The sequence below is a fragment of the Polyodon spathula genome, chromosome 7 (assembly GCF_017654505.1).
Source record: "Polyodon spathula isolate WHYD16114869_AA chromosome 7, ASM1765450v1, whole genome shotgun sequence".
In the NCBI taxonomy this organism is placed as follows: Eukaryota; Metazoa; Chordata; class Actinopteri; order Acipenseriformes; family Polyodontidae; genus Polyodon; species Polyodon spathula.
The window spans coordinates 1,075,012-1,089,000 of record NC_054540.1 but is presented as its reverse complement, the minus strand read 5'-3'; the positions used below and the strand labels follow the sequence as shown (position 1 = coordinate 1,089,000).

Genomic DNA, 13,989 nt, shown 5'->3' with positions numbered 1-13,989 from the left:
CTGTTTCTATGCATTTCACTATTCATTTTATATATAGAGAGGGAGCTCTGTATTTGAGGGGGCAGAGAGAGCGAGAGGGAGTTCTGTGTGAGGGGAGAGAGAGGGAGCTCTGTGTTTGAGGGGAGAGAGAGCTCTGTGTTTGAGGGGAGAGAGAGTGCGCGAGTGGGAGCTCTGTGTTCGAGGGGTGAGAGTGAGAGAGCGAGACAGCTGTGTTTGAGGGGAGAGTGTGAGAGGAGCTCTGTGTGTGAGGAGAGAGAGCAAGAGGGAGCTATGTGTGTGAGGGGAGAGAGAGGTAGCTTTGTGTTCGAGGGGAGAGTGAGAGGGTGCTCTGTGTTTGAGGGCAGAGAGAGTGAGAGGGAGTTCTGTGTTCATGGGGAGAGAGAGAGCGCAAGAGGGAGTTCTGTTTTTGAGGGGAGAGAGAGAGAGCTCTGTGTTCAAGGGGAGAGAGAGAGATCGAGAGGGAGCTCTGTTCGAGGTGAGAGAGCGCGAGTGGGAGCTCTGTGTTCGAGGTGAGAGAGCGCGAGAGGGAGTTCTGTTTTTGAGGGGAGAGAGCGCAAGAGAGCTCTGTGTTCAAGGGGAGAGAGAGAGAGAGAGGGAGCTCTGTCTCTGTTCGAGGTGAGAGAGCGCGAGTGGGAGCTCTGTGTTCGAGGTGAGAGAGCGCGAGAGGGAGTTCTGTTTTTGAGGGGAGAGAGAGAGAGCTCTGTGTTCAAGGGGAGAGAGAGAGATCGAGAGGGAGCTCTGTTCGAGGTGAGAGAGCGCGAGTGGGAGCTCTGTGTTCGAGGTGAGAGAGCGCGAGAGGGAGTTCTGTTTTTGAGGGCAGAGAGAGTGAGAGGGAGCTCTGTGTTTGAGGGCAGAGAGAGTGAGTGGGAGCTCTGTGTTTGAGGGCAGAGAGAGTGAGAGGGTGCTCTGTGTTTGAGGGCAGAGAGAGTGAGTGGGTGCTCTGTGTTTGAGGGCAGAGAGAGTGAGAGGGTGCTCTGTGTTTGAGGGCAGTGAGAGTGACAGGGAGTTCTGTGTTCATGGGGAGAGAGAGAGCGCGAGAGGGAGTTATGTGTTCGAGGTGAGAGAGTGCGAGTGGGAGCTCTGTGTTCGAGGTGAGAGAGCGCGAGAGGGAGCTCTGTGTTTGAGGGCAGAGAGAGTGAGAGGGAGCTCTGTGTTCGAGGTGAGAGAGCGCAAGAGGGAGCTCTGTGTTTGAGGGCAGAGAGAGTGAGAGGGTGCTCTGTGTTTGAGGGCAGTGAGAGTGAGAGGGAGTTCTGTGTTCATGGGGAGAGAGAGAGTGCGAGAGGGAGTTCTGTTTTTGAGGGAAGAGAGAGAGCTCTGTGTTCAAAGGGAGAGAGAGATTGAGAGGGAGCTCTGTTCAAGGTGAGAGAGTGCGAGAGGGAGCTCTGTGTTCGAGGTGAGAGAGGGAGCTCTGTGTTCGAGGTGAGAGAGGGAGCTCTGTGTTCGAGGTGAGAGAGAGCGCGAGAGGGAGCTCTGTGTTCGAGGTGAGAGAGCGCGAGAGGGAGCTCTGTGTTCGAGGTGAGAGAGCGCGAGAGGGAGCTCTGTGTTCGAGGTGAGAGAGCGCGAGAGGGAGCTCTGTGTTTGAGGGGAGAGAGAGAGCGCGAGAGGGAGCTCTGTGTTCGAGGTGAGAGAGAGCGCGAGAGGGAGCTCTGTGTTCGAGGTGAGAGAGAGCGCGAGAGGGAGCTCTGTGTTCGAGGTGAGAGAGAGCGCGAGAGGGAGCTCTGTGTTCGAGGTGAGAGAGCGCGAGAGGGAGCTCTGTGTTCGAGGTGAGAGAGAGCGCGAGAGGGAGCTCTGTGTTCGAGGTGAGAGAGCGCGAGAGGGAGCTCTGTGTTCGAGGTGAGAGAGCGCGAGAGGGAGCTCTGTGTTCGAGGTGAGAGAGCGCGAGAGGGAGCTCTGTGTTCGAGGTGAGAGAGAGCGCGAGAGGGAGCTCTGTGTTCGAGGTGAGAGAGAGCGCGAGAGGGAGCTCTGTGTTCGAGGTGAGAGAGCGCGAGAGGGAGCTCTGTGTTCGAGGTGAGAGAGCGCGAGAGGGAGCTCTGTGTTCGAGGTGAGAGAGCGCGCGAGAGGGAGCTCTGTGTTCGAGGTGAGAGAGAGCGCGAGAGGGAGCTCTGTGTTCGAGGTGAGAGAGCGCGAGAGGGAGCTCTGTGTTCGAGGGGAGAGAGCGCGAGTGGGAGCTCTGTGTTCGAGGTGAGAGAGAGCGCGAGTGGGAGCTCTGTGTTCGAGGTGAGAGAGCGCGAGTGGGAGCTCTGTGTTTGAGGGGAGAGAGAGTGCGCGAGTGGGAGCTCTGTGTTTGAGGGGAGAGAGAGTGCGCGAGTGGGAGCTCTGTGTTTGAGGGGAGAGAGAGTGCGCGAGTGGGAGCTCTGTGTTTGAGGGGAGAGAGAGTGCGCGAGTGGGAGCTCTGTGTTTGAGGGGAGAGAGAGCGCGAGTGGGAGCTCTGTGTTAGAGGTGAGAGAGAACGCGAGTGGGAGCTCTGTGTTTGAGAGTGGCACACAGGCTCTACCTTGTTACTGAGCTGTTGAATGCGGTGCTCTTTCTGGTGGAGCTGCTTCAGGCTGTCCTCAAGCTGGCTTTTCAGCTGCTCACTCTCCGTCCGAAGGACCTGCAACTCCTTGGCTGGGGCCTCGCTGGAGAGGGCTGGCCTGGAGGAAGCCTGTGAAAAAAACAATAAAAATAAAAGTTGTTGGTACTATTTCCTTTAACACTCAAACTGTAAAAAGAAACAGTGGCATTTTTTTATTTCCATTTTCCATATTTGAGAGACTAGTTTGTTTACATGAAAAAGCTGGATGCATGATAAGTGCATCGGGTTAGTAAACAGAGAAGAAAGTAAAAACAGCAAGCACTGATGAAAAGCTCTTTAAAAGAAGGGAGAAAAAGAGGACGTCTTCACTGGAGAGACACACAGAACAAGGCAGCAGTCAATCGGTCTCCCAGACACATCTGTGCGGGCCCTGTGTGGTACCTCTCTCTGATACTGCTCCTCCTGGATGAGCCTGGCTCCGGTCACGGTGAGCGCCCCCCTGCTCTCCTGCAGCAGCCTCCTCATGTCCTCCAGCTGCTGGTCCTTGTCAGCCAGGGCGTTGAGGTACTGCTCCTTCAGACGCTGAGCCTGGGCCTGCCAGCCTCCCTGCTCCAGCCTGGGGGGGACAGCACAGCGGCACTCACTCAGGAGCACTGCTGCTTACCAAGCGCTCCTCCAGCAGGTTGCGCTGCCTTTACAGTGTCATGCTGAAAACTGGCTTATTTCACAGTGTTCACCGTCTAAAACCAGATATTTCACCACTAAACATGTCATTTACTACAGCAGAAAAAACTGCCTTGTCAGATTCAAAATGGACTATTGTTCATTAGTTATTACACAACACATGTTCTCATATACTGAATTGAGCAATATGTCCACCTTTTATCTAACACAATAATAATAATAATAATAATAATAATAATAATAATAATAATAATAATAATAATATCACCAGACATATTTCTGATCTTGGATGTTTTTTTGTTGAACAGATTTTAAAGGAATCCTGCAGCTCAATGCAATGTGTTCAATCATTTACTGTGAAGAAATCCTGCAGCTCAATGCAATGTGTTCAATCATTTACTGTGAAGAAATCCTGCAGCTCAATGCAATGTGTTCAATCATTTACTGGATTCAAACTAAACCAGCTGCTGGCTTCCTAAACGTGATAGATTGTGTGCAGTAAAGCGAACATCTGCTGTACTTTTTTGCTAAAAAAGAAATCTGCATATTTACACTATTATTTCAGGAATGGGGATACATATTACACAGCAATGGGTACATTTCACAGAAATCATGTAACTCGTGATAACCATGAAACAATGACTCTAGAACACGCTGCTGCTTTATTAAGAACTGTGCCGGCCTGTCCACTGACACTTCTCACTGGATCAAAGAGCATCACTGACCGGAGTGAGTGGAGCTGCTGTTCCTGTTCCTGTGCCTGGCTCTGGAGCTGCTCCTGGCGCTCCCGGAACTCCTGCCCTCTCCTCCGCTCCTCTGCCAGCTCCTCCCGCAGCCGGCCCAGCTCTCCAGTCTTCTCACCCATCTGCACATACTGATCCTGCAGCTTCTTCAGCTCCTGCAGCTGGGCAAAGAGGGGGTGAGAGGGGTGAGGGGGGCAAACAGACCTGCCACACAGCATCACCCCATGCATGCCACACACAGGGATGGAAATCAGGCTCCCACTGCATAGCGCTTTCATCCATTCCTACTTTTACTACAAGTTTAATAAGACACACCTGAGATTGTTACTTAATGCATACACTGTTGCTAATCATGTTTATATTAAAACCTGGAATGGATGAAACTGCTATGCAACAAGAGTCTTATTTCCATCCCTGCCGCTTGTGATGCGCAGAACTTCGAAATGCTAAAAGCAACCGGATGGTAAAGTTTTGACTGGCAGTCTTTCTCCAAGTCTTCAATAACACAGAGAAACACTTCCAGTCGGAACATCAATAAAGTTTCTTTTAGTGTGTCTAAATGTAGCAGCACCACGCTGCAACACACAAGCTCAGCACGACTCACAGAACCACAGCCTCTTCCTCTGGGTATCACCAGAGCCACGCTGCAACACACAAGCTCAGCACGACTCACAGAACCACAGCCTCTTCCTCTGGGTATCACCAGAGCCACGCTGCAACACACAAGCTCAGCACGACTCACAGAACCACAGCCTCTTCCTCTGGGTATCACCAGAGCCACGCTGCAACACACAAGCTCAGCACGACTCACAGAACCACAGCCTCTTCCTCTGGGTATCACCAGAGCCACGCTGCAACACACAAGCTCAGCACGACTCACAGAACCACAGCCTCTTCCTCTGGGTATCACCAGAGCCACGCTGCAACACACAAGCTCAGCACGACTCACAGAACCACAGCCTCTTCCTCTGGGTATCACCAGAGCCACGCTGCAACACACAAGCTCAGCACGACTCACAGAACCACAGCCTCTTCCTCTGGATATCAGCACGACTCACAGAACCACAGCCTCTTCCTCTGGGTATCACCAGAGCCACGCTACAACACACAAGCTCAGCACGACTCACAGAACCACAGCCTCTTCCTCTGGGTATCACCAGAGCCACGCTGCAACACACAAGCTCAGCACGACTCACAGAACCACAGCCTCTTCCTCTGGGTATCACCAGAGCCACGCTACAACACACAAGCTCAGCACGACTCACAGAACCACAGCCTCTTCCTCTGGGTATCACCAGAGCCACGCTGCAACACACAAGCTCAGCACGACTCACAGAACCACAGCCTCTTCCTCTGGGTATCACCAGAGCCACGCTCACAGAACCAACACACAAGCTCAGCTCACGACTCACAGAACCACAGCCTCTTCCTCTGGGTATCACCAGAGCCACGCTGCAACACACAAGCTCAGCACGACTCACAGAACCACAGCCTCTTCCTCTGGGTATCACCAGAGCCACGCTGCAACACACAAGCTCAGCACGACTCACAGAACCACAGCCTCTTCCTCTGGGTATCACCAGAGCCACGCTGCAACACACAAGCTCAGCACGACTCACAGAACCACAGCCTCTTCCTCTGGGTATCACCAGAGCCACGCTGCAACACACAAGCTCAGCACGACTCACAGAACCACAGCCTCTTCCTCTGGGTATCACCAGAGCCACGCTGCAACACACAAGCTCAGCACGACTCACAGAACCACAGCCTCATCCTCTGGGTATCACCAGAGCCACGCTACAACACACAAGCTCAGCACGACTCACAGAACCACAGCCTCTTCCTCTGGGTATCACCAGAGCCACGCTGCAACACACAAGCTCAGCACGACTCACAGAACCACAGCCTCTTCCTCTGGGTATCACCAGAGCCACGCTGCAACACACAAGCTCAGCACGACTCACAGAACCACAGCCTCTTCCTCTGGGTATCACCAGAGCCACGCTGCAACACACAAGCTCAGCACGACTCACAGAACCACAGCTTCTTCCTCTGGGTATCACCAGAGCCACGCTGCAATATACTTACTGGTGGCTGTAGTTGTCAGATTAGCATTGCCAGTGTGAACACTAGTTCTGATCTGATCTGTTTTTGTTTGTCATTTAACCCGGGAGCAGGGAGTTTCCCTGACTCTTCCCTTTCAAGACTTATTTTATGATGTTTGTAAGCAATCATGGGATAGGCCTGTGTGCGTGTCCCTGTCAAGGAGGGGCGTCACAGTGAAAAGACTGCCACATGGTCTGAATGCAATGAGGAAGCTGGTAGTCAGTCTTACACATCTGGATGTAGAACAGTGATAGTGACCCGATACGGACAACAGATCAGGAACCACATCATACAAGTGAAACATGGCAAATCAATTCAAATGCCGTTACATCTCCTCTTTACCTGCTAGCACAGAGGGGTAATGTGGAAAACGAGTGAGAATACTGGATCCCCCACTGTGCTGTCAGGCATCGATTATAATTACGCTTTTTGAAATGTTTCATATTCATATTTTCTACTTGTCCCTTGTACTGTGATATTTACAACTCAAATGAACACTACTTAATAATGCCATCAATATGAAAAAAAAAAAATCACCACCCACCCATCCATTCATATAGTCACACTTACCAGCCTCTCCCTGTCGCTCTGCAGTGCAGATAGAGCACTCCTCAGGCTGTGCACCTCCTCTTGGGAGACAGCAGGGGGCGCTGATGCTCCTTGTTTGCTCTCCTGCACCATACTAGATTGGGTCAGCTCCATCGCCAGACGGTCTCTCTGCACCTGCAGGCTGGCTACGGCCTTGGAGAGGGAGTCTAGCTGAGCCTGAGCCCTTTCCAGCTCCGATCTCAGCCTGGTCACCTCCTCCTCCTGTTCCTGCTGCTCTCCCGGCTGTCTGGAGTCCCGGAGCTTCTCCACCTCTGCCCTCAGGCTCACTTTGTCGGCACGCTCCCTCTCCAGCTGGCTCAGTGCCTCATCCCGGCTGCTCTGAAGGGAGTCCATGGCTTTCCCGAAGGCCTCGTTCTGGGCTCGCAGCTCCTTGCCCTCGTCCACGGCGACGAGCAGCCTCTGCTCCATCTCCACCAGGTCCCTTGCCAGCTCGGCCACCCTCTCCCCTGCCGTCTCTGCCTCGTTCCTCAGGATGCCGGTGTCCTGCCGCAGCTCCCTCAGCTCCTTCTCCACACAGGCCCGCACCTTCTCCTCGGCCTGCTCCCTCTCGCCCCTCAGCTCTCCCTCCAGAGCAGACACCTTCTCCTGGGCCACCCTCAGCTCCTCCAATTCAGCCTCCAGTCGGGACAGTCCTGCTTCTTCCAGCGAGTGGATCTTCTCTCTGAGTTCCTGCTTCTCCAGCTCTAGCGCCTGGGCTGCCTCTCTGGCTTCCTTCCCCAGCCTCTCTGCCTCTCCCTTCTCTCTCTCCAGGGCCTCGATCCTGTCCAGCTGTGCCTTCAGGAGCTGCCTCTGCTGGGAGTCCTTCATGGTGAGCACCTGGTTCAGGTCCTCTCGGTAGCGCAGCAGCTGCGCAGTCAGCTTGGCGTTCTCAGAGTGGAGGTCATCCACCCTGCTCCGCAGCGCCCTCTGCTCCTCCTTCAGCCTGTTGTTCTCCCTGGCTGCTTCCTGGATCAGGGCGTCCTTCTCCAGCTGGACCTGCAGGTGGCGCTCCTCCAGCTGTCTGTACTGGTTCAGGACTCTGTCGCGGTCGTCCTGCAGAGAGATCATGGACCCAGCGAAGGCCTCCAGTTGGGCTCGGCAGCGGCCGCTCTCCTCCAGCGCGCCGGCAGCTCTCTCTCTCAGCTCCTCCACCTCGCCCCGCCTCTCACTGGCCTCCCTCTCCACGGCCCTCAGCTTGCCCTCCAGCTGCTCAACCTCGTCCGCCAGCTGGCCCTGGGTCTCCTCCACGGCAAGGGCCACCGCCTGCTCTTTGGCCCCGAGGAGCTCCACCTCCCTCTGCTCTTTCTCTGCTAGCTCTCCCTGCAGCCGACCGGTCAGCTCCTTGGAGGCTCGCAGGTCCGTCTCCAGCTGCTGGATGGTGAAGCGCTGCCGCTGCTGGTCTGCCTCTCGCTCTCTGAGAGCTCGCTCCAGGCTCTCCTTCTCCTGCGCTAGCCCCCCGAGAGACTCCTCCAGCGTAGAGACTCTCTCCCTCAGGGCTGCCTCCTCCTCCCGCAGGGCTGCCAGCTGGCTCTGTGCCTCCCCCAGACCCGTCTCTGAGTCCTCCAGCAGGGTGCGCAGGCGCCCTGTCTCCCCCTGCAGGCTGTCCTGGGCCTGCCTGTGGCTCTCCACAGCAGCGCCGAAACGGGACTCCCAGTCCGACACGCTGCTCTCCAGCCTGCCAAGAAACGAGAGGGGGACAGGTGTAAAAATATATACACACAGAGGAAACAGAAAAAACAAACCCAAAAACACAAACAAACCAAGCTGTCTTTGTGTTGCCAACAAAGATTTGATCACTTCTGGGCAGTCCGAATGTTCTGGAAGATGTCTAAATTTCCCACTGCAATTTCACATTGCTCAAACAATGCAGCAGGAATAACACCCTGGCTCTACTAATCCACATGACCCACAGCACAGCTTCAATCCCCTATCTCCCCTTCTCACCTGTCCAGCTTGGCCTGCAGCTCCTCCCGGAGGCTGGAGTTCTGTTGCAGCTGCTTTGTGAGTGAGCGGCACTGCAGCTCCCGGTCCTGCACTTCCTTCTCCTTCCCCTGCAGGGCGCTGTGGAAGCGGCTCTCCCACTGCCGGGCCTCATCCATCACGCGGTCCCGGTCGTCCTGTAACGAGGACATGGAGCGCGTGAACGCTGCCAGCCGGGCCAAGCTCTCATCCAGCCGGGCTTGCAGCTGCCTGGCCTGGCCCTCCTGAGCATCCAAGGCAGCCTTCACTTCCCGGGCTGCTGTCTCCTCCCTCTCCTTCTCCCTCCTCACAGACTCCAGCTTCTCCTCTGCCTGACTCAGCTCCTGTCTGTGCCTCTCCTTCTCAGCCCCCACCCTGCGCTCCGTCTCACTCTCTGCCTCCCTCTCTTTCTCCTTCACCCTCTCCTCCCAGGCTCTCAGCTCTCTGCTCAGCTTCTCTTTTTCGGCCAGTGCCTTGGCAGCCCCACTCTGCACGTCATCCAGACGGACCTTGCAAGACAGGAGTTCAGCCTCCGCTTTCTGCCTCTCCTCCTCGGCTTTTGCCAGCTCGGCCCTGGCTGTCTCCAGGTCCCGACGGGTCTCGTCCCTCGCGATCTCCAGTGCCTTGGCTCCCTTCTCCTGGCTGCTGATGCTCTCCTGGTAGCTGATACAGTCCTGCTGCATCTGCCGCACCTCGGCCTGCTTCTCCCGGAGGAGCTCCTGCAGCTGACGGGCGTAGTTCTGGCTGCCTTCTTTGCCTCGTTGCGCTGACTTCAGCCTCTCCTCGAATTCCCTTCTCTTCCCAGCCTCTAACTCAACCTTCTCCCTCTGAGCTTGTCTCTTCTCTTCCTCCAGTTCCGCCGCCCTCCTGCTCTCTCTTTCTGCCACCGATTCTGCCTCCTGGCACTTCTCCCCAGCCGCTGCCTTCTCTCTTTCTAGTTTGGACTCCCTCTCCTTCAGCCTTGCGCCCTCGGCTTCCAATGCCCGGATCCTGTCTCGGCTCTCTACCGCCTCCTGCTGGTAGTTGGCGATGCTGCCGTTCAGCTCAGCCAGCTGGTTCATCAGCTTCTCCTCCAGGTCATCCTTCTCTGCCTCCATACAGTCCCTGCGCCTTTCAGCCTCCTGCAGCTCTGCCTCCCTCTCCCATAGCAAACGCTGCAGGAGCTCGTCTTTCTCCTGGGCTTGCTGCAGATGCTCCTCCAGTGAGGTTTTCTCCTCCTTCAAAACTTCTCTGGCAGCCTTCACTCGCTCCAGCTCCTCCTGCAAGGTCTGCATGGCCTGTTTCAGACATGCAATGGTGTCATTTGGCATTAAGGACTCAGTTTCGTCCATGGGCAACTTTTCTTCTGCAGGGATTTCCTGAAGATCCTGGGTTTGTGTTTGGACCTGTTGTGTGGGGACGTTGTCAGCTTCCTGTGGACTGTCATGAGATTCATTCCCAGGTGGTTCTGAAGACAAATTCCCACTTGGGAGGGCAGCTGCAGCTACAGGAGCCTCCTCTACAAGAGGCGCAGGTGCTTGCTCTGCATTCTCTTTCTCTTCCAGACGCTGCTTAAAATCTGCAGCTTCTCGTTCCAGCAAGTCCCTTTGGGTCCTGGTGGCCTCCAGCTCAGCGTTTAGCTTAACTAACTCCTCCCTGGCTCTCTGGAGCTCAGCCTGCTCCTCCTGCTCTTGCTGCCTGTCCCTTCTTCCCTCCTTTTCTGCTGGATGAATTTCAGACTGTAGCCTTTCGATCTCCTCCTCCAGCTCCAAGATCTTCTGCTGCTTTGATTTGGCGAACCTCCTCATCTTATCCTTCATCCCTTCCACTGCCTGCCTGGCCTCCTGCAGCTGCTCTTCCACCTCTTTCTTCTCTGTCTCCTTGACCCTCAACTTGCCCAGCAGCTCCTGCCTTTCCTGTCGAGCAGCCTCCAGAACGCGCCTTGTGCGCTCAGCCTCGTCGCTCACGTTCTCGTAGGACTTGAGCAGGGTCTCGTACTCCTCCTGCAGCCCCTTCACCTTCTCACTCCATTGTGCAGCCTCCTCCTCTGCCTGGGCTCGCAGTAAGATCATCTCTCGGTCCACACCATCCTTCTCCCGCAAGACACCCTCCATGGCCAGCTTGAGGCTCTCGCAGGAGGCCCCCAGGCTCTGGTTCTCTAGCAGGGCACAGTCCATCTCTTCGATCAGCTTCTTTTTCTCTTCCTTCAGCTTGTCCACTGTGGTCCTTGTGTCTGCCAGCTCAGCCAGACCCTCCTCCAGGACAGCTATCCTCTGGTTCAGCTCAGCCTTGGCTGTGTTGGCGGCAGTCAGCTCTTCCTTCAGCGATTTGTTCTCTTTGAGGACCTCCTTTCTGGAGATGAGAGCTGCCTGAAGCTTGCGCTGGAGCTGCTGCTGCCGAGAGTCTTCCTCCTGCTTCACAGGTAACTCAGCTTGGAGGCTCTTGCTCCGCTCCTCCTCCTTTTCCAGCTGTTCCCTCAAGCTGCGGATCAGCTGGTCCTTCTCAGAGACGGTTTCCTGCATAAGCTTGAGGATGCTGTTCTGCTCACTCAGCTGCTGGCTGAGCTCTGAGATCTCATTGTTCTTCTGGCTCAGGAACCTCTTGAACTCCTCTACCTCCACCTGAAGCTCCGATATGGATGTCTCAGCCCTGGCAGCCTCCATCTCTGCCTTCAGGGTCTCTGCGTACACTTCGGCCTGCTGGCACTTCGTCTTCACTGTTTCCATCTCGGCAGACAGGGTGTCAATCTGTTTCTCCTTGCCCTGCAGGCTCTGTATGTCCTCCAGCAGCCTGGAGAGCTCTGCCTCTTTCTCTGCCAGGCAGGCTTCACACTGTTGGAGCTGGGACTCCAGCTCCTGTCTGGCAGCCTGTTCATTCTGGTACTCCTGCCTCAGGCTCTCAAGAACTGCTGCCATCTCCTCCTCTGCCTTTGCCCGAGGGGGCTCTAAAGCCACGGTGTGTTCAGTCCCTGCACTGGAAAAGTCTATCCATTCATGGCCCCATCCTCCAGCCTCTTCCTTTTCTGGCTGAGCCTTCTCTTTATTGTCCATTACTTTGTCATCTCCTGCCCCTCCACCAGCACTGGTCTGCTCCTGGAGGCTCCCCAGCCTCTGTAACAGGTCCTCTTTCTCCTTGCTCTGCTCATTGAGACGCTCTATTAAGGCATTGAAATCCTCCTTCTGCTGCTTCATCTGCTCACGGTGGTGCCTGTCCTTCTCCTTAGCTTTTTTAATGGTGTCTTTGCGGGATGCCAGGGCCTCCTGAAGCTTCCTCTGCAGGGCCTCTCTCTCCTGCTCCATGGTGGAGAGCCGAGACTCCATCACAGCTTTCTCTTGCTTTCCAAAGTCCTCCGTTGACTGGGCAGTGTGTTCCTTGGTGTCTGGATCTTCAGTGTCACTGCGGTTTGCCTTGTTTTGCTCCTCTTTCTTCACTATCTCAGCAAGAACAGTTTCTTGATGGGTAATTTTCTCTTCTAGCGACTCTACAAGCTCAGCCTTTTCTATCAAGGCCTGTTTCATATCTGACATCAGGATCTCCAGCTCAGCTACTGCCTTCTCCTTGTCCTCTTTCTCCTTTGTGATGTTCTGCAGCTCTGCCTCCATCTCCGACAGCAGCTCCTTTATGTTCTCCTGGCTCTCCAGTTCTTCATCATTTTTCACTGAGACATCAGTTCCTGACCCTGTAGTGCTCTCCGACTCCTGTGTCTTTGTATTCTTCTCCAGGTCTTGAATCTTCTTCGTGAGCTCTTTTCTTTGGACCAAGGCTGCCTGGAGCTTCCTCTTCACATGCTCGTTTTCCTTCTTCATCCCATTGACCTGACCTACCAGATCCTCTTTCTCTTTCAGCAAGGTCTCCAGCTCTTCCTTCGACAGCAGCCCACGGGTGTCTTCACCAGAGGATTGGCCTTCAACCTCCTTAGTAACCTGCTGCCCTCCTCCTTCCCCTTTGCCCTCCTTTGCTTTCTCTATTTCCTCCAGCTGTCCTTTTAGTTTTTTGAGCTCATTGCTCAGTGCAAACTTCTCTTCGCTGACTTGGACCATCTTGGCAGACATGCTGATGCTCACCTCAGCCATCTCCTGGTCCTTCTCGGTAAGAAGCTGCTGGAGGTTACTCATCTCGACCGTCCTCTCAGACAGGACTTTCTCCAGTTCTGCCACCTCTTTTTGTTTGGAGTCAGTCTTCTGGGAGAGCTCCTTGGCACTGGTCTCTATTTCCTTCAGCCTTCGCTCCAGATCGGCTGTAACGTGTTCCTTTTCCTCCAGCTGGCTCTTTAAGCTCCTAGACACCATTTCCTGCTCAGACAGCGAGTGCTGGACTTGGTCCATATCGTTTTGTAGTGCCTGGATCTTCTGGTCTTTTGATCGGGACTCATTCTCCAGGCTCCGCAGCTGTTCCTGCAGCACACCCTTCTCCATGCTCCTGCTCTCCAGTTCAGTGGTCCTCAGGTGTGTTGCCTCAGCCAGCTCTTCCTTCACGGTCTTCAGTGTTTCCTTGATCTCAGCGAGTTCTGCAGTTTGCTCTTGGATCCGAACCCAAAGCTCTTTATTTTCTACCTCCAAGGTTTGGACTGTTTCCTGAGACTCTTCCATCTCCCTCTGGCTTTCCGAGACCACGGCATTCAAGCTGCGGAGCTCAGCATCTTTCTGCTCAAGCTCGCCCTTGAGCAGAGTTTCCACGTCTTTGCACTGCTGTTGTAGCTCCTGAATGTAGGCTTGCAGCTTTTCTATTTCTTGGTTACGAGCGGCCAAGCTGTCCTGGAGGCTTGATCCGTCCTCCATGATCTCCAGCGTTAATTCCTGTTGGTCGGTGTGACGCACGGCCCGTTCTACAGTGACAATGGAAGTACTTGTGTGCACCACAGAGCTAGAGGTCTCTTCCACGTGCAGCACTGCAGACGTCCTCTGCTCTGAGCTTGCCTCCGATGATAACTCAGTGAGGGTTTCGGAGCTACTCTCATTCACTGCAGCAGTCCCCTGCTTAGAGCCATCCTCCTGTGCAGAAATATCTCGGTTTCTGGAGCTGCTCATCTGTTCAGCCACCTCAACAAGCAGCCTGCTGCTTTGTATCATTGCAGAGGCCCTCTGCTGCTCTGTGCTGCCCTCTTGTGGTAGCTCCATGAGGGATTGGGCTCTGTTCTCTGTCTCCTGGTCTTCATGGCTCTCCGATGCCCCCGGGGCTCCCGTCTGCTCCAGCAGTTTCTCCAGCTGCTTCGTTCTCGCCTCCGCTGCGGACAGCTTGGCACAGAGAGAGGACAGCTGCTCATCTCTGTCTCCAATTGCCTGTTTCAGGATAGAAACAGTGTCGTCTTCAACATCTTTAAGGCTGGATTCAACTTCACTGCCCTGGAGGACAAAAGATAAAAAGTGGCTTATTACTCAAAGTAGGGCAGAGCGATAACGGCGTTCATACAGAGGA

At 54.7% G+C, this 13,989-nt stretch overlaps 1 protein-coding gene across 4 annotated transcripts in view; it reads right to left on the bottom strand.

Annotated features, from left to right (window-relative positions):
• The window catches only part of golgb1 (golgin B1), a 39,551-nt gene that overhangs the window by 4,976 nt on the left and 20,586 nt on the right, over positions 1-13,989 (bottom strand). For all 4 annotated transcript variants that reach the window (XM_041254057.1, XM_041254059.1, XM_041254061.1 and 1 more), the window contains exons 14-18: positions 8,581-13,916; positions 6,619-8,311; positions 3,925-4,103; positions 2,957-3,131; positions 2,495-2,644 (exon numbers count right to left, since the gene is read on the bottom strand). In XM_041254057.1, the coding sequence (XP_041109991.1) occupies positions 2,495-2,644; positions 2,957-3,131; positions 3,925-4,103; positions 6,619-8,311; positions 8,581-13,916 (7,533 nt within the window). The remainder of the gene's footprint in view (positions 1-2,494; positions 2,645-2,956; positions 3,132-3,924; positions 4,104-6,618; positions 8,312-8,580; positions 13,917-13,989) is intronic.